Consider the following 20,694-nt stretch of genomic DNA (forward strand, 5'->3'; position numbering starts at 1 on the left):
TCTTCCCGCCCACCTCTGCCTCCCCCTCATCCCTCTCCCCTCCTCCTCCGCCCCGCCTCTGCCTCCTCCTCCTCCCCCCTCCTCATCCTCCTCCTCCCCCTCTCCCCTCCTCCTCCGCCTATTCACCCTCCTCCTCCTCCTCCCTCTCCCCTCCTCCTCCGCCTATTCACCCTCCTCCTCCTCCTCCCTCCTCCCTCCTCCTACTCCTCCACCCCTCTACCTCCGCCCCCCATCCCCATCCCCTCTTACTCTGCATCCCCCTCCGCCTTCTCCCCCTTCTTTGCCTCCTCCTCCACCCCCTATTCCTCCCTGCTCCCATTCCTCCTCCTCCTCCTACCCCTCCTCCCCCTTCTCCTCCACCTCCCCCTCCTCCTCCTCCTCCTCCACCTCCCCCTCCTCCAACTACCCCTCCGCCGCCTCCTCCCCACCCTCCTACCCCTCCTCCCCTTCCCTCCGCCGAACAGAAGGATTCTGTTCGGTTGAGGGTTGCCGAACAGAAGCCTTCTGTTCGGCACTGGATCGCCGAACAGAAGCCTTCTGTTCGGCACCGTTCAGCCGAACAGAAGCATTTTGTTCGGCGATCCAGTGCCGAACGGAGCACCAAACGGAGGAGGAGGAAGGGGGGTGTACTGAGAAAATTTCAAGGGCAATATGGTAATTACACTAAAGGTTAGTTTGGGTATTTTTTTTTTAATTTTTGGGGGGTGTCCTGAGCAATAGGGGGGGTGTATTTAGAACTGCCCCTGATTCACCCTAGCCGTTGTAAAAAAAATAAGATAAAATTACAAAAACACCCCTACAAATTTGCGCTATTTACACTTAAACTCCTAAAATTTAAAAAGTATTAATCAAGGGCGGCAAACTATTCCGAACCAAGCGGTTCCAGCCGTACTGAGCCATTCTAGCAGTGGATCGGGACAGTTCCAGCAACGAAAATAAAATCTGTCGCCGCCGAAGGGAGAGAAGAAAAAGAAAAGAGAGAGCAAGTAGGGGAGGAAGCGAGAGGAAGGTGAAAGCCGACCAGCGGAGGGCCTACAGAAGCCGGCGAGCGACGCGGAGGGCGCTCCTTTGGGTTCCGCGGGCGGAAAACAAGTCGGTCCCCTATTTCATTGGAAATAGGGATCCGGCCCCCACCAAATAGGGGACCTGGCCGCAAAGCCTTCCTCTGCCTCCTTCGCAGGTCGTCGGCCTCTGACGACCCTCTGCCACCCTCCTTCTCTCTCCCTCCATCTCTCGCCCTTCTCTCTCTTTTTCTTTCTCCTATTTACCCTCTCCCCTACCTCCTCTACTATGTCGGTATAGGCCGAGCACGACACAATGCGAATCTGTACCGACTCTTGTCGTTGAGCAACCGGTCCGGGGCTTAGTATTGGCACAATAGACTATGGTATTAATTAACAATCAAAATTTTAAATTCATTGCAATATAGCATGGACAAAATATTATCACACGACGGTTACCTAATAACTAATTTTTTATAAAATCTTAAAATTGTCCTTCCCACTAGCTTAGCAAAGGGTTGTTCTTTTAGCGCGAATTGAAAGGGACGGAAAGGAGAGTTATGTCGACGAAGTGCTTTGAGGTATATGCAAGTGGATGAATGACAAAGGATGAAGTGCATTGAAATCTGTGCAAGTACCTAGATCACAAAGGACGAAGTATTTTGAGATCTATGTAGATGGATGAATAATAGAGGATAGGGCATTTTGAGATCTATGCAAGCAGATGAACTACATAGGATGGAACACTTTGAGATATGTACAAACGGATGGATGAAAGAGGATGAAGTATTTCGAGATCTCTGCAGATGGATAGATGATAGAGGACTAAGTGCTTTGAGATTTGTACAAGCGGATGGATGATAAAAGACTGAGCACTTTGAGATTTTGTGTAGGTAGATAGATGATAGGGGAATGAGTGCCTTCGGATCTATGCAAATGGATAGATGACGAGGATAAAGTGCTTTGATATTTGCGGAGTAGATGAATGACAGAGGATGGAACACTTTGCGATATGTGCATGTAGATGGATGATAGAAGATGAGCTTTTTGAGATCTATTCATATGGTGGATGATAGAGGATAGAACGCTTTGAGATATGTGCATATAGATGAATGATGGAGGATGGAGCACTTTAAGGTTTGTACAGATAGATGGATGATAGAGGATAGAGCACTTTGAGATATGTGCATGCAGATGAATGATTGAGGATGAAGCGCTTTAAGAACTACACAGGTGGATGGATGATAGAGGATGGAGCACTTTAAGATCTGTATAGGTGGACGAATGATAGAGGATGGGAGGCTTTAAGATTTGTGCAAAATAGATGGATGATAAAAAATGGAGCACTTTCATATCTGTGTAGGGAGACAGATGACAGAAGACGAGGGCGCTTTAAGATCTATGCAAGTGGATGAAGCTCCTCCTCCTCAAAACTTAGGGGTTTTCACAAATTCGCTTCCTAATCACAAAGCAAAGGGCTTAGGAAGAGGTAGTAATCAGGTAAACATGAACTTGGGACTTGAGGAAACCCCGATTAACCTAGTTAAGATGATTAGGTGCACCCTCTATTGCCTTAGGAACTTCTTTCTCCCAACTAGATGTGTTCATCGAAAGGATGTTGTTCTTTTAACTGGGAGTAAGTAATAAGCCTATTTTCTCTAGAATGACTTCCCAAAATCTGCACCGACAAAGAATAGAGTGCTTTAAAATCTGCGCAAAATGGACGAATGATAGAGAACGGAGCGCTTTGAGATCTATGCAAGCAAATGAATGATAGAGAACATAATGCTTTGAGATCTATGTAGGTGGATGAATGACAAAGGATGGAGCATTTTAAGATCTATGCAAGCAGATGAATATCAAAGGATGGAGTGCTTTGAAATGTATACAAACGGATGGATAGTAAAGGATAGAGTGTGTTGAGATTGCATAAAAGCCATAATCCAACCTCTACGAGTTAAGGATATTTTTATCTTTTTTCTTACTTCGTTAATGGTGCCACGACCCAGATAAATAGATGAACCATATTGTAATAAAAATGAAGTTTTAACGGCTAATTAAAACTTTTAAAATTTTTAGGATCTAAATGTAATAGCTCAAACTTAAAGGAGTATCTCTATAATTTTATCTAAAAATAAATGATAAATAATTTCTATTAATGTTTCATATGGCTCATTTAGATTTTTATATAAGTACATCCTTATAAATTTACTTATGATATAGTATTTCGGTTGAGCTTTGAATTATTTATGCTAGAATACTCATGTCAATATTTGAACTTTTATAGATTACGTAACTTTTTTCCCATGTATATATGACTGCAAACATCTATTATTGTCTTTTCTGTGAACCAGGACCATTTAATATCAGAAATCTGATCCTCTTCTGTTTCTGAAATTTTTCTTCTACTTCCTGGGCAGCTTGACTGAATCTTGAAAAAAAGCTAGTGTTATGTTATTTATTGCCACCAATGATCCCCAACTTTTTCCTATTTCAGCCACATGCTAAGCACACATCAGGCTGTTCCACATTTTGAAGGCATCCATATTGCATGGATGATGTTTAATTGCTTGATAATGATTAATAATTAGGGCATGCTTGGTTTGCGATTGAACTTGGAGTCAGAATTAGAATCAGAATTGAAATAGATTGGAATAAAAATTAGAATAACCATATCCTCCGATATATTTGGTTTGTAACTAAAATCAAATTGAAATCAGAATCAAAATGGAATTTGAATAGCAAAAGAAAGTAAGGATTGAATTTTGGAAGATTGGGGCATTTTTATTTCTTTCTAGAATTGGAATAAAAATAGAACTCCCTTGGACTAAACGATTAGAATGGGAGTCACTCATTTTTATTCTCATTTTAGAGACCAACTATCCAACTAAATATGCTATTAATGAAAGTAGATGACCAGGCAACATTCAAGGGTGAGAAATTTTATAAAAGGGAATTGATGGGGCCACCCCAGTAACGAGAGAACTGTGATTCAGCTGTCGCAGCCTCCAATATTATGGTAGCCTTGGCTTTATCTTCTTTTCAAGTGTACCGGTAATTTTTTCTTTTATGAACACATTATTGAAGTTCTAGCAGCAAAAAGACAGGTAGATTCCATGAGGTAGTACAGAAAATCCAGCTGCTATGATGGAGGAATATGATTGAAATGGCTGGTTTTGTCTGAATTTTTACTGGGGCATGGATCATGATCAATAGGAACGGCAAGTGTACGAGTGGATAACATCCTAGATTTTCTTTTGTAATTTTAGTATTTATATGCCCATTTACTTAGAAAAGTTGAGATAGATATTTGAGATGCTTGTCATGATGATTAAGGTTGAATGTTGATACATCTCGAAACCGACTGGTAGAGGATCAGCCAATTAGATCCTTCTGTGAAGCTTTTATCTAATCAATCAAGGCCTACCATGTGGCCAACTCAAAAAAGCTGGCAATACCTTGGCCACCATCACATCATAGATAATTTTTCAAACTACATTTGCAAGATGCGTAGAGTGTGACGCATGTGCGAAACGACTATACATGATTCTTGGAACATGCAGTGGCTTGCCAAAGACAACCAACCATATGCCCAGATTCTCCAACGACAGACATTGGCCTTCGCCTACGCAATCCGAACTAGAGAGACTCTCCGAATAAGTGCTTTTGAGCTCTCACATGTCACCATGTTGTTGCTCTATCACTCTCAACCTCTGCTATTCCCCTAGCTGGGTATTTGACCACTCGACCGATCGAAAAAAACCAATTCTTCTTGGAAAAGGTCGATCGATGAGTTTTTTTTTTGACTTAGGTCTCGGAGGGTCCCCCACCAAATATTCTCTGACAAGAGAACTTTTTCATCTTTATTGTTTCACATTGAAACCGATGTTGGAGTGAAGACCCAAGCACGGCCTCAGCTTTACAGCATGAATCTCGAATGCATCATCGATCTACACATTCTAAACAGTTGACCATCGAGCTCTCTAGCAACCTCACTAGTTTGGGATATCAGTCATACTGATTGTCAGTGGCAACAGGTATCTTATATAAATCAATCATCTTTTCAAGTAATTTGGTGTCAGTTTAGCTTCGTCATATTCGCTGTAATTCTAATGATGATGATGGTTTAATCCTTAAAAATAGATCATTTGTTGCCTTTTGATTATCATATTATAGTAAAAATTAATGTCAAGATTTGCCGTCTTAATACCAAACTTTATGTCATTACCATTCTATTATAGTATCAATACGCAATATGATACAAAATAGTGAGATGTGCTAGATGTTAGTTTAATATAAAACTGCATACCAGTTCGGTATCTATATGTTACAATATGGCACCAATTGGTTCATCGAATTTTTGTTGATGCTCATAATATAGTGAACGATCTGGACAAATCATTAAGAAGTTATTGTGTTACATAAACATGTGCAATAAGATCAATGAAACATTATCCAAAGTGTTCTAATTACTGAGAAATGTTCATGCACAAAGTTCTACACCAAGAAATTTCAATTTAGATCTTGGCTCCTGTTGATAGCCAGAAAACCCACCTCTCTCTCTCTCTCTCTCTCTCTCTCTCTCTCTCTGCCCCCAATACTATTTGTGCACACCTGCCATCAAATGGAATATGAGCCAATATAGGGCTCGGACGGTATTAATGACCTTCCGTTTTCAGTCTAGATGGAACAGAAGATGGGCAGTGGTCCAGTAACACAATAATTGTAATTCATCAATGTGAAGACCTTGGAAAGGAGAGAGGGAAGAGTAAACGCCATTTGGAACTTTTTTTTTTTTTTTAACATAATACGACTTACGAGAATCTCCTGAACATGCTTAGTTGCAATGATGTGATAAAGTTATTGTAAATATAAGATGATTAGATGAATCCGTATCTCTGAAGTATATCTTATATTATTGGTGAGATTCTATAGCCTAATGTCAAAATTTAAACAATAGATATTTAGATGGATTAGGATTCAAGGTTTCTAGTGTGGTCATGGATTCTATGACAGATGGTAGTGGTGGGAAATGATTGAAATTAGAAAAGAGGTGACTGATTGAAATGGGTGGAATTCCATGTTTGGGAGAACAAGGACGGGTGGGGTGCATGTGAAGGGCATTTAATAATCTATGTCACTCGTTAAAATCTAATCAATTTGGTGAAGCGGAACCCCAACAACACCCATGTGAGATATCATTGAGACGGAGACAATGAATGAAGAGCTAATACAGAATGAGAAAGAGAAGGGAGTGCAGCAAATTTATAATGAAAAGAAGGGCTAAAACCATTAACAATTTTGTGGGGGCAGGGGATCGAGGTAAGATGTCATGATACTTCTCACCTATCCTTTCCCTGGCTGGTGATTGGTAGGCTTGGCTCGCTGCGGCTCAGTGTCCTCCCAAGCTTAACCTTTTCTCCCTTGTGATCATGGTCGTATTTAACCATAATGTAAAAGATGAAACCATAAAATAAATCGATTCAGTTCTGGAAACCTATGAGCAAATTAAAGCTGAGGTTTGGGGTTTGTATAGGTAGGATTAGTTTGGAGCTAAATTCGGATCGATTTAAATAGATTTTTTAAAATTACAATCGAAACCAAACTAACTATTTACAAAAGCCGTTTGAAATCGATGTGAAACTCTGATTCACTGTATCGAATTAATATTCTATTATATATATATAATATAAAAAAATTAAAAATTAAAAATTTATATATATAGATATATATGATTGGATCGGCTTAGGTTGATTTGAATATATATATATATATATATATATATATATATATATATATATATATATATATATATATAGGGTTAAATTAGTTTTTTTAAAAATTAAACCGAAACCGATCTGAATTTTTTTGGTTCAAAAATTTTTCAAATCAAAATCAAACTAAATTTAAAAATATTGATATAAACTGGTTTGGATTAGGTTCATGTTGGCTGGTTTTTTTTTGGTGCACCTGTAGCTGAGGGTCCTTATTTCATTAATAGCAGATGTAGTTAATAATTTGCAAATTAACTTCTGAGGCATTTTTATTGGGTATCCTGTACAAAATAAAATAGGGATACACTGCCCTAAATATCTGTTTTGTGTTTTTCCTTACTATTTTATAACAACTTGGCATATTTGTCTTCTTCTTATAGTTATCATATATAAGAACTGTATATATTATGCATAAAGCATCACTTTTCTTTTAACCCAAAAAACAAGAAAGCAGCCCTTTTTCATGCCTCACCAATGGGATTTCTAGGAAAGCTAAATACTTACTTTAAGATTTTAATTCTACATTCTTTTCTCATGATGAGTAAGTTTGGAACTTTTGGCCTTACCTTCACTCTTAAGAGTGCTGCTGTATCTTGATTTTATTACCATAGCTTAGAGCTGCTTGAATACATCATATGCATGAGGTGTCTCAGGTTATCATTTTTGTGCGACCACCATCAGGTCTGTACTGGTGCATTTGTGGAGAAAAACATGGAATGCTGCTACTTTGAGTGGCAAATGATCACTTTCAAAGGTACATGATATCCAATGCAGTCTCATACATTTATGCAAGTTGCTGCTGGAGCCCAGCAATATAACTCTCTCTCTCTATCTCTCTATCTCTCTAGTCATTATTTGGTTAGATCCTTAACTCACAGGTGCAAGGTTTCAGTGCATTACAGTGCACAGTACTCCCTAATTGAAGTGACAAGGTCCCATTCATGATGTGTACAGAAGAAGGCAAGGTCCTTCCAACTGTGTTGCTCCTGTGCAACATGACATGAGACAAGTTGCGTACCAAATCATGGCTATAAGCAAATCCCACCGTGATCTGGATCCGACCACCTGCTACCTTATGGACGTGGATTCACATGCCCAACAAAGAAGGAAACAGCGACAAATTCAATGACATGTACCCCCCGTTTCCTCTCTGAAGACCTTTGAAAGGAATGCAAGTTTGTGCAGCCGGGCATCATTTCAAAGACAACAGTTCTTTGGATCCAGCTTGGATCAAGTCCAAGTTTTAACTGTCAGAAATTATATGCCGCACCAGCATTTAATTTTGGTGTTATTTTCATTTGGTCTTGTTATGTTGAATTGGATTTACATGGGTCAAGTGTAATTTCTCGAGGTAACTTTGGTAAGTATAGGATGCTTACCTTGAACATATATCCAATTTTTTGGATCTTGTATCTTTGAAAGGACTTGCTGTGCTTCATGGAGTGATATCTTAAATCTGACTACCTAGTTGGCAATGCATTGGATCTTATGAGAAGATCTCGATGGTTTGTTAAGCTCGTTTCTTATCGATGACGGGACAAGTAGGAAGATGTATAAGGCGAGGGCAACATTTTCTAACAATTGATGTATATAGTATTTGTGATTTTGTTTTCTCAAGTGAAAACAATTGGTGGCCTCCTTTCCAACAATATTATGTAATGCTGCTATGGCACCTCACCATAGGAATAAGGGATGGATAATGTACTCCAGCTCATGTTGAGTCAACATAGAAGACCATAAACAATGAAGAGATCATGGTGCATTGAAGTTTGTAGATTTTCTTTTGTTCTTTTTTTTGAAAATGTTGTGGAAAGCTTTTAGAAACAGGAAAGACAGGTGGGAATCCAGGTGCAAAATGCTTTCACAGAAGCTTCTTGACAGTAACTTATACTACCAACCACTTGCCTATCCATGATGCACGATCCCAATGTGAATTCTGCTACTAATTTCTCTTATACGGTGTGATGAGCAAGTTGGAATTGAAAAAACTTCATCCTGCGTCGCAGGAGATATTTGGTATGCGATGCTTCTTTGCTGTCATTCAAATTTGAGCTAAAGCTGACAATCTCAGGTGAAAGGTGTTCCCTACCGGACGTGCTTGCAGAGCTTTTGTGAGCCCCAATTTTTCAAATTCCAATACAGACAGAATTCATTCCTTTTGTTGTACATCATGTGAAGGCTGTGTCCTAGTCCCATGGTTATGCATATAGCACAAGAGAATACTGAAAGGTGGTCAAATATTAATTTGAAACTTATTCACAAAGATTGAACAGGAGGAGAGATGGCTGATTTATATTATGAAACATAGTTGTAGAAAGCTCAGAATGTTGCTTCCCTTAATAACAAGTCAGCCTTCGATCAGATGTTGGTGCACCATCTAAGAAAATGAGCGAATCGCTCTTAAAAAATGCATATTGAATGTGGAGATCAATGAGCTTCAGGTTGGCATTGTGTATCATCAATCAACTCAAAGATTTCGTACCGAAAAAATCAGCTTCATAATTTTGAAAATTTCTTTTTCCCTGTGGATTGAACATATTACCTCTTGAGATAGAATCTATTCTAGCACACAAGATAGTGATCTTCCACTTTTGTTATAACTATTTTATCAGATAACATGATATTTTCGGTAATATTGCAACTATATGAAATTGCAGATATTCATATTTGCTTGGATATCCTCCTCAGACCTATTTTCTTATTTAATTGCTTCAAAAGTGTTAATTAAACTGTCTACTGTGCTGTTTTTTGTGAGTGGTCTATATGCAACAGAGATAGCAGCAACATGTTGCTGTACTCCTAAATGCGAGACATGCGAACATGCCATGACTTGAATCAATGAGAATTACATGGTCAATAGGGTTGCTGATTCTCAATAGGCTTCAATCCAGCTATCATATAATTCCAATTATTGCCAGGTGAGTGGTGACTGCAGCATGATACCACTACCTCTCTCAGCAACTACTTTAATACGGACAAGTTTGGTCAAGAGTCTTTTGTTAGATTTGCTGTTAGCACTTTGTCAGGACTTTGAATTTCCAGGTTCTCCCGTAGATGTCGGAGAACATGAGCAACATGATTTATAAGCATAGTTCTTTGTTCAAGGACTAGTATATACGATAGTGCTTATGAGATGCAAAGTTGCACCATATGTAACAAGCCACTATGAGGTATGATATGGTCCAAAGTAAGCACACTTTACACATTATATAATCTTGAAGGGTCGACTAACTGAAACACCAATGAGGTCAACTTGTCTCATTTGTAGGATTAAAATTTAGGGTAGTTGGTGCTCTTTATGCATGATTAAGGGGATATGTTCATAAAAAGCATACATCATTGTGGTTAATTATTAGAGAGCAGCCAAAGGAGGTTAAGACTACAAAGATGTTATCCCTAGATCACGGGTTAAACATGGGCATGGCCAGGCTTGAGCCAATCCAAACATGCCATGTGTCCCGTCACGAGTGCCTGAAATCAAGCTAGTCTTGACTGGGGAACATGGGGTTGGCAGAAACAAACATAACAAGGAGACAGAGTGCCAAAAATCCCTCAGATATAAATAGCCTTGCGCTCATAAGATAGTCCAATAGGGAAAAAGGATTCTTAGAGGAGTCTTATTTCTATATAGAATTGTAGGGCAAATGGAGAAGATAGTTACCCAAATACTCTTATATACAGTATCCTGACTTGGCCTGTCTTGAAGTTTACCTTGTCCTCTATAGTTCCTAGCTTGTCTTATTTTATCTTCTTTTGTCGCCTTTTGAATGACCTGTATAAATAACCAAGTCCTTGTTCTTGAAGAAAAAATAAGCAAGTCCTTTTGCATTTTCACAGCTGCAATAATAAAGTTTTTTGCTTCAAAGAATTCATAAAATGAGTTGTGTGACTATTTTTTCCATTAAAGACAAGGTGCATAGCAGAGGAGACAATTTTCACTTTTTTCGGATTTACATGCAGTTAGATCTAAATTTTGAAAAGAAGGTCTGACTGATTTTAGATTTTAAAAAGCTACAAAAATATGCTAATCCCATGTTAATCTTCTGTTTAGGCATGGGATGATTTTTTGATGTCAACAAGATTGTTTTAGATGCAACATATTTCAAATGCTATCGTGTTTTCTCCATTATACTTTTTTATGCATAATGAAGAAAACATGTTAGTTATGTATGTTTTTTTCTTATTTTATAAATTATAGTTTTTTACTTTATTTCATTATACTTTTTCTATTATTACTTTGTCGGTCACTCGCTCTTCCTTTTAAAATTCAAGGTTTTCTTTTTTGCGAAATGTAGCAGCGGGCATTTATTGTATTTGTGCCTTTTTTTTTGTGGAGAAAAGTAAGGAAGAAAATTCCTTCCCCCTTAATCTATTAATAAGTATTTGTAACTTTTATATGTGTTCATGCGGGTATAGATCAACAGGGATTGAAGTCACAAAGCAAATCTCAGACCCATGAAGAGAGTGATCGAATTGAGGATTGGCATTTATGAAACATAATCTCCATAGCTAATTCTACTTCAAGCATGAATGTTGCCCTATTAGGAATTGTCAAAGTATCTCTTTTTTTTCTCCTTGGTGAGAAATTACTCATTGATGGCAGAGATTCCATTCATCAATGCCATTTTCATGTTCAACACTATATATAACCTATTAATTTGCCTCGTGTCGTAGCCAATCACGACACATCCACATCATGGTGCAATCCCTAATCCTTATGTAAACACATACATAAAATTCAGTATATGGATCAATTCTTCTAGTGAGAGACTTGCACCTAACTATTAAGTGCCAAGATTCATATGTCAAAGGAAAGGCCTTCCATGTATGCTAGAATGCAAGCCAAGCCAGTCATGATCAAGCCAAGCCGAAGAACACGTGAACACAAAGAAAACTCTCAATCAACCTAAAAGGAATCCCCACAGAGTGCTAAAGAAGTAAATTAGCCTTTATAGAGATAATCCCATTCACCAAATACCAACTGCCTCAAAACCATCTCAGCTAGTTTTAAATGCATGAAAAAGGCCAACCATAAGTTCCCCCAACCAACATTGTCTCATATTTCACCCTCACCGTCCCTTGTAACATGGAAGAAGTTGAGGCCAGTCTCCCTTAAAAAGCCTCCCAAACATTAAAACCTCACCTCTAGTCATACCATCAGAAACACACAAAAGCTATATGGTTAGTAACTTCCATTTCTCCATCTGTCCAAGTCTTGACATAATTCAGCACAATTCACATCATCATGGAGGTAGAATCGGCGAAGTGCGACTGCTGTGGATTGAAGGAGGACTGTACCAAGGAGTACATAAGTGGAGTGAAGGCTGACTTCCATGGTAAATGGCTTTGTGGGCTTTGTGCAGAAGCTGTGAGAGATGAAGCCGGGAAGCGGAGACAGAAGGGATATGGTGGAGTGGAGGAGGCAGTGAATGCTCATATGTCCTTCTGCAGGAAGTTCAAGTCAAATCCTGCAGTCCAGGTGGCCGATGGGATGAGGCAGATGCTGCGAAGAAGGTCGGGAGAGATGTCTGCGGCCTCAGCTGCATCGGCGAAGAAGTTTGGGACGTCAGAGGGCACTTCGCAGGTTGGTAATGATTCTTCGGTCTCATTCTTCTGATTGCAGATGACTATGGGTACAATAATCTTAGCCTCTTGGTGGCTATTTCTTTCTTCCCTCCAATCTTCTAGTTCTTCTCTTCTACTAAGTCATGTACAGTAACTTTAATCTCAATGAAGTTTTGGACCTAGAGGACCTGTTTAAGCTTTGATTTTAAATAAGAATTTCCCTTCACACATGGAGAGAGCACATGATATGTAGACTAGTGATTGACTGATCTTGTCTTTTTTCCTATGATCTTTTTCTTTATTACGATATTCTTGTTTCATAGAAACATTTCAAAGGGAAATTTTTCGATCGCATTTTACAAGTTCTGAGTTTGTTTCATACCCTCCATTTGGTCTTTTTTCTGATAAAGTTCTAATAAATGCCCTTGTTCTTTTTCTGTAAGGCCACTGAGAAAGTAAAGGGGCTAGAGCTTTAAAATGTGGAGGGAGATATAGATCAGTATCTATCAGTCCACAAGCAAGAGGATTTTGAGTTTCTTGGAAGTACACAAACCGATTCTCCAGCATCTGTTTTTGCCTTTGGTGCTATGCAGAACTGCAGTGATCCAAAATTTTATTTCGTATGACAGAAAACATCGAATGCTGGTAACATAAAACAATTTTATTTTTCGAGACAAGTTGTTGTAGAAGAACTGAGCATAGCTCTGATGATACATAATTTTATTAATTAACAAAGACATGGTATAGATTTTTATTTATTCATTTCTTATATTTTTTTTGTCATTATCTTTGAAGAAGTTGTCTCTTTGCTTATCCTGCATCAGGTTAGTAACAAAGCCATTCAACATGTCTTTGTAAACACTTAAGCCATCCTTTCTTTTTCTTTTTGTAGTTAGCGCTGAGTTATCAGTAAGCTAATAATTAAGAAAGTTCTATAAAGTTTTCTAATTCCATTTGCTAGCATCAAAAATTCACACTATCAAGGTATTTCAAATGAACCCCATTTGAGCTTGCTAATTAAAGTACAAATATAATAGGAACCAAACTTCTTTTTGAGAAGAATAAGAATCAAACTTGTTAACGAATACTGGTGCATTGGATTTTTGTACATTTGAGACCTTAGAAAATAAAGCATGGGGCTCGATGATCACGTCTCTTGTGCTTCTATGCAGAATGATTTTCTAGATAGTTTTAAGCCATATCCAAATCTAAACTACCAATAGAAGGGCAACTCCACAAGGAAGGCCTCAACATGGACTATCTTTTAAGTGTTCTTTTTTTCTTTTACCCACCAATCTGTTTTGAAATCTGACTCTGTCAACAACACTTTGAGGAAGACAACCTAAAGGAAATCTCCAGTTTTAGTAGTTGTGGATGATCACACCGTTAAGATGGTTTAATTCATATACCAACCAATCAAAATACAAGTAACAGCGTCGCCTTTCCTGACCATGCTGACTAAACCTGACCAGCTCCCTGCTTCACCTTGTTCTCAGTCGATTCCCTTATAACTAACCTCAAATGATCAAATCAATCACCAGGACCACATATATAGAAATGAGACAATATAAACTGATCTAAGCTCCTCTTACAATTGCTTCATGTTGATGGCAGTGTAAGGCTACTTGGCCTGATGCATCAGGTAAATAATTCAAGCAGTGTTGATATAAATTAAAGTCAAGATGCCAAACATCAAAGATGCCTATGTTTGTACTTATCCTTTTTTTTTTTTGCCTTCTTTGGGGTGCAAAGTACTTAATTTATTAGAGTCAGAGCACTTTTAATCAGATTCTGAAGGCTTAGGTTTAAAAGTTTGATCCTTTGTGTGGGTTTTTTAAATATTTTGGGGACGTTTCTGCTTATAATCAAACAATTAAAAAAAATTTATGCACCAGTATGTCAAGATTATTCTCGCAATAGTTTGCTCTTCAAGAGCTTGTCATCTTTAAAAAGGAATGAACTGAATGACCAAGTGACCCCAAATAGTCTACCATGAAATTATCAGCATCAAAGTCGATCTCACCCGGTACAATTGTTAAAAACATTGAGGGTTAGTATCAATGATATGGGCTCGAGTCCTCCTTCCATCCAAATTTTCAGCTACATTTCCCGTCGTCCTAATTCTCAAATTGAAAAAAAAAAGAAGAAAAAATACGAGCACCAGGAAAATTATAAGCGCAAAGTCAATTGATACCACATGGCAATCATGTATAAGATCTAGTTATAAAAGTCAGGCACAATTAAGACAATTGCATGACCAAGCAGTGGCAAACATGCTGAAGCAATCTTAGATAAAAGATGATGGAGTACAACAATTTATCAATGTAACAACTCTAGACCTCATCCGAAAAGGCTAGCTAAGAATATGTTGTTTGGGTTTTTTAGTCCGTCTAAATATTCGAGATCTACCTAATGCACAGCTAATATGGGACTAAACATATACTTGCACAGGTCCTTACATACTTTGATACAGCATACGGTGCAGCTAGTAGGTACTATGACCAATTGGACCACGCCAAGCATCATAGGAGCCAGCAGATTTGAAGATAAAGATTGATAATATAAAATTTTAGCCTCATTTTTATATTTGTAGTAGAATGTTTCTAGTATGTTTATTATTATTAAGTCCTACTTCAAGTATGATTTCATACTGGGTTCGATGCCCAAATTAGGGTGAAGGGTTATGTCTTATATATGCATCTACTACATAAGATGGGGCAAACACACTAATAAAATTTCTTGGAGAGGATTACCTTCACCAAACAAAAAGGTTTTTTTCAATCTAGTTTGCTTCTATTTGTATGTTGATCTCCTAAATGCAACCTTGGAAATTAAATCGTTCTTCACCCTTCTCGCTACGTCAATAGTGGTACGTAGAATGAACAATGAATATTAGAACATAAATCACTCCCTATCAAAATAGCCAACGAAGTAATGACCTAGAAACTAGTAGATATGTGCTAAGAAAAACTGGAAAAATGTAGCCTCGAATAAAAATGGATAATAGCTAAACAATGAACAAATATCTTTTCCTAATCTCCTCTATCTAGAAATACAATAAAGAGGGAAAGTGAAAAGGAACCATTATCATACATCCCATGCATTAGTTTTGGCTTCATCCAACATCTTAGTTTTTATGTTGAAAATGATACTTTATTACCTTAAGTGTTGATACTATATACAACACTCAAAGATATGATTGAAACTTCATGTTGCAGGAAGAAGATGAGCAAATATTGCCACCAAAAAGGTGTAGAGATTCATCAAATTGCATTTATCACAATAAAACAAACAAAATGTTAATTTTGGTGTTTTTAATTAAATCATTACAGATAAACATTTAATGACAATCTAAAGATGTTATCGGCGGTTACCAAAAGTGCATTATAACATGAACTGCATGAAGTATTCTTGCTTACTTTTTTTCTTTATTTTTCTTTTAGTTTAGAATTAGGTGTGTTTGCTTTTTTTTCTCGAAGAGTGAGAGAGATCGACCTGATATTATGATTAGTTAGAGCAAATGGATGAGATCAACACATTACCAATCTGAGACAAGAAATCAAATCCAAACTAAATTTATTTGGTTGGCTTGGATTGAAAAAATATGACCCATTCCAAATATGAATTGAATTTGGATCACAAAGTTTCTAGTCCAAGCTTAGATCAACGGGAGTTGATGAAAACTAACAATACTATATATTTTGGAACCCTCCTTAAATATAAGAAATTAATTTTTCTTTGACTACTAAAAATAATTTAACTAATTATTAATTTATATTATTGATTATAATATACATATATGTGTATAGTTGGACTTGGCTACACTTAAGTGGATCTCCACTTATATCTGATCATTGATAATCTGATTAGTTAGATGTGATCTACTATCTTTAAATTGCTTATGCACAAAAATCATGTAGTTTCGAGACTTCTAACTTATGCATCAAGTGATCAAAATATATATATAATTTAATATTATTTAGAATGTCCAATTTTTTGACCATTTGATGCATAGGGCCATTAATGAGGGCTCCGTATAAATCTTGTAGCCCTAATGTACAGTATTAGTGAAAGTAGATCACACCCGATAGTTCAGATTTTCGATATGAAACCTCCAACGTCTAATATACATCTAACCAGATCTAAGTAGTGATCTACTAAAGTGTTGCCAAGTATCTCTCTCTCTCTCTCTCTCTCTCTCTCTCTCTCTCTCTCTCTATATATATATATATATATATATATATATATATATATATATGTATATTGTTGTTATTATATTGTTTGTAGAATATGTTGTTAATAGTATCAATATTGCTTATTACTATTTTATTACATAGCATGTTTATGGTATAATTAGACATTCAATTTGACCCAATTTGATCTAGAAAAACCAATGGACTGATAAATAAATATTAAACCTAAACCCAACACAACTCAAATGAAAATATATTAAGCTTTGGTTTAATTTTTTGACCAAATTCAAATGGATTTGAGGTGTCAGTCTAAGGGGAAGTGATTCAACTTGTGTTTCCTTCATCATTGTATAATGTAAACTTTTCAAAATATACCTTCTATCAAATTTTTAGAGCCTTTTTGGAATCACTTTTATTTCTTATTTTTATTTTTAAAATAAAATCACAGTAGCCAAAATAAAAAAATATGTTTAGTGCTATTGATTTTATTTTCTATTTACAAAAGTCTTTTTCATTATTTCTAAAAAATAAAGTAAGAAAACCAAACTTCAATATTTAAGAAAATAAAAAGCTCGTATTTTTTACCACCACTACCAACACTACCTTAACCACCATCATCTCCTCCGCCATCACTATAATCATCTTCTCCGCCATCATAACAACCACCACAACTCCTATTCCCATTGCTACCTTCCCCATGGCACTACAACCATTATCCTTGCCTCTACCATATTGCCAGCACCCTCACCACTACCATTGTTGCTGCTGTGATGCCAACACCGTGATTATTTCTATCTCCATAACATAACTGGCAGCACTATTATCACCATCGTTGTCACCACCTTTATCACACTACTGCCATTATTATTGTCGCCTCTGCCACATCATTGGTGTATTGCCATTACTGCTACCACCACCACCAAACTCTACTATATCATCATTGCTTCTGCCACTTATACCACCAATGCCTCTATTACTTCCACTACTACCATCACCTTTTCCACCATCATCAAGATACTATCTTTAAAATAATTGGCTAGACCAAATATATTTATATTTTTAAAAATTAAAAAATAGAAATAAAATATTTATTCTATTTTTGCAAGTAAGAAAACAAAAATTTCTAAGCTGCTTCATATTCTCCTTTTGGTTTTTACTCACTTTATTCCTTGAGTTGTCTCCATTTTACTGCTAGGGGACTGACGTTTATATGTTTTCGAAGGATGCCTTCAATTATTCTCTTGGCCTTCGCATTTCTATTAAGGATGATAGCCAGGTTGGTTTTTTCAGATATTTGATCCATTACAAATCCTAATAGGATACATTTAGCAAAACCCTATAGGGCTTGGGACGGGTTTGAAAATTTTTCTCAAGTACCCACTACTCGAACCTGATTATATATATATATATATATAATAAAATTTTATAAAAATGTATATATCGTGAGGGGACTTTAACTACAAACCTCAAAGTCATCTAACCTCTACTTTCACCTCTAAGCTACAAAACTCATTTCTATTTAGATTGTGTGCCAAATTATTTATATGCACTTTTACTTCATATTATTACCCCCTTCTTTATTTTTTTGGGTAATTCTAGGTCGGGTACCTGACATGATCCAAATTACCTGATCTGAATAAAGTTTAATCAGGCGTCAGTACCCAACAGATTTACTATGTTTTGATTGAAAGGGTTCAAAATTTTTGGGTAAATTTTTAATCAGATTTGGGATGGGTTTGGATAGTAGGATTTTAAATTGATTCAGATATGTGTAAGGCAAATTTTGTGGATACCTTGTCCGCTGCTATTCCAATACATCATTTATTAATCAACAGATTGGAATTTTAACAACTAGAAAAGATGTTGAATTTCTAAGAAATACTCGAAGTATTTTCTCTGCCATTTTTCTTACCCTCTGGTAGTTTGCAGAGCTACTATGTTAGAAAGAAGAAATTCTGTGATGCAGAACATTAAAATGAAGTTAATGTAGATGAATACAGTAAGGCACTTCTGATGCATAATTTTCTGAACAGAGAACTGGTGTGGATTATTTTTCTTTTAATCTTCTTAGTATCTCAACATTGGACAATGCACTAGATTGGTAATATAACTAATAAACATGTCTACATGAAGGCTATCATTAGCACACTAACAAAAAAGAAAAAAAAGAAAGAAATTGCTCTTCTATGAACCTCTATAAATTTCCTATACTAGTATGATCACTCTCCTCTTTGCCCTAGTAACACTCGGCAATCTCCTATTATCTCTTTTCTGATGCAAAAATATCATATTCTCAAGAATCCTAAATGAATCTGATTTTCATATTTCTCCCTTGATGTTCAACTATGGCACAAATTATCATGATTTTTGTGCTACTGACATCTTTGATGAAACTAAGTTACGGATCATCAGACTTTTGTGCCACTCACACCTTGGATCAAACTTACTAACAAAGCTACAAACATCGAATTTTTACACTATCGACACCCTAGATGCTAAAGCATGAACATTAATGATCATATCTCTGATGTTTTTGTGTAGTTGCAACTACATAAATAGTTTTAAGTCATATCAAAATCCATAGTATCTAACAGAAGGGTCATCCAACTCCTATCGAGATGTTCTTTGATCTTAGTTTGCTCGCCAGGCTCCTTGCAGAGAGATCATAAAGTTCTTCTAGCTTACCTAGCTCCTCATTTTGGGTTAGGGAAATCTATAGGAATTAAATCTAACCTTCTTAGCTCCAAGGTGGCCTATGTGTTTGTACTTTAGAAGGCATCAAAACATTATGTCTTTTTTTCCTTCTTTGGGATGCCATGTTGATTACTAGAGCCAGTGCAAATTGAATTAGGTTACGAAGGATTGTGTTAAAAGAATCCAACCTAAGATTCTTTTGTTGGATGCTTTTCAACTTGATCGTTCGACTAATAATTCAAAGAGCTAATAATCATGTAGTAGTGGAACAACAATGTTCCTATGATACTAAAGCATGGCCCCATGATAAGAAAGAAATGAAGGACCAAGGGGTCCAAATAGATAATGGTTGTTGATTACTCTATAAAAGAAGTCAGATAAACAAATATTAGAAAATACGAGCTGTCTGTGTGCACATACTTGCAAATGTAATTCTTCTGTTTTTCAAGTAAAACTGTAGGAAAACAACTCTGGATTTCACTAATGGAACAAAAATGTGGACCTTAGACCCACTAGTCTACTCAATAGCTTGTACAAGGTAATCATGAAGATTCTCTTTGGAAGGCTGACAAAATTCCTTCCCATGCTAATTGACAATTTTCAATCGACCGTTGTGAGAGGGCGAAGTATAATTGCTTCCTAAGTGCCCATGAAATGTAGGCTTTCTGCAAGAGATCTGGAGACAAAGGAATTCTTTGTAAGTTAGATTTTGAAAAGGCTTTTGACAGATTGAATTGGGATTTTCTATTTGAGGTGTTAAGAGCAAGGAGGTTTCCAAGCAGATGGATTGGTTGGATCCGCAGCCTGTTATCTTCGGACTCTATTGCTATTATGTTAAATGGGAAGCCCAGAAAATGGATGAAACGTGAACAGGGGTTAAGGTAGGGTGACCCATTATCACCATCTCTCTTCATTCTTGTGGTGGATGTCTTGGCAAGAGTTCTCAAACAGGCCTCCACCCTTAGATTGATAGAAAGTATTGGACGTATGAAGGAGTGTTAGGAAAAAAATAGATGGTAAGAAAACTTATCGGTCAAGGCGTGTTGTCACTATCCTTAAGAATAGATCGCGCCTCTCGGAGAATGAATCTCGGTGTAGCAGGTAATGGCGGCTTATCGTCCAGGATACAATAATCGGATCACTCCAAGCATACACTCGCATATGCAATGACTAGCGAACAACCCAAAATCGCTCGGAAAAATAGAGAGGATGACACGATGTTTACCAAGAGACAGAGAGGGGGCGTCCCTCCTGCGTGTGATGATCGAGCGCGACGCACCCGATTAACCCATTTTTCGATCAGATCTGCCAATATTACCTTGGGCCTCCATTGGGCTCCTGCACACATGGGCTACTTACTTTCTTTGCTTTACCAAGTTAAAAAAGTTGAAGACTATATAAAGACCATTTGAGTTTCATTTCTTTCCAATGTGGGACTAAAGAAAGTACACAAGAGAAAAGAAAGGT

General features: G+C 37.0%; 1 protein-coding gene across 1 annotated transcript; it reads left to right on the forward strand.

Moving 5' to 3' along the window:
- The first annotated feature begins 11,783 nt into the window (after positions 1-11,783).
- Positions 11,784-13,199, forward strand: LOC103718084. Its single transcript, XM_008806732.4, has 2 exons — positions 11,784-12,359; positions 12,784-13,199. The coding sequence occupies exons 1-2, from the start codon at positions 12,021-12,023 to the stop codon at positions 12,814-12,816; spliced, it is 372 nt and encodes a 123-aa protein (XP_008804954.1). The 5' UTR covers positions 11,784-12,020; the 3' UTR covers positions 12,817-13,199.
- The last annotated feature ends 7,495 nt before the right edge of the window (positions 13,200-20,694 follow it).

The sequence above is a fragment of the Phoenix dactylifera genome, unplaced genomic scaffold (assembly GCF_009389715.1).
Source record: "Phoenix dactylifera cultivar Barhee BC4 unplaced genomic scaffold, palm_55x_up_171113_PBpolish2nd_filt_p 000085F, whole genome shotgun sequence".
Lineage (NCBI taxonomy): Eukaryota > Viridiplantae > Streptophyta > Magnoliopsida > Arecales > Arecaceae > Phoenix > Phoenix dactylifera.

Coding starts and splice junctions, on each gene's coding strand:
- LOC103718084 (XM_008806732.4), top strand. CDS start 12,021: ATGGAGGTAGAATCGGCGAAGTGCGACTGCTGTGGATTGAAGGAGGAC. Junction 12,360..12,783: donor CGTCAGAGGGCACTTCGCAG/GTTGGTAATGAT, acceptor TTTTTCTGTAAG/GCCACTGAGAAAGTAAAGGG.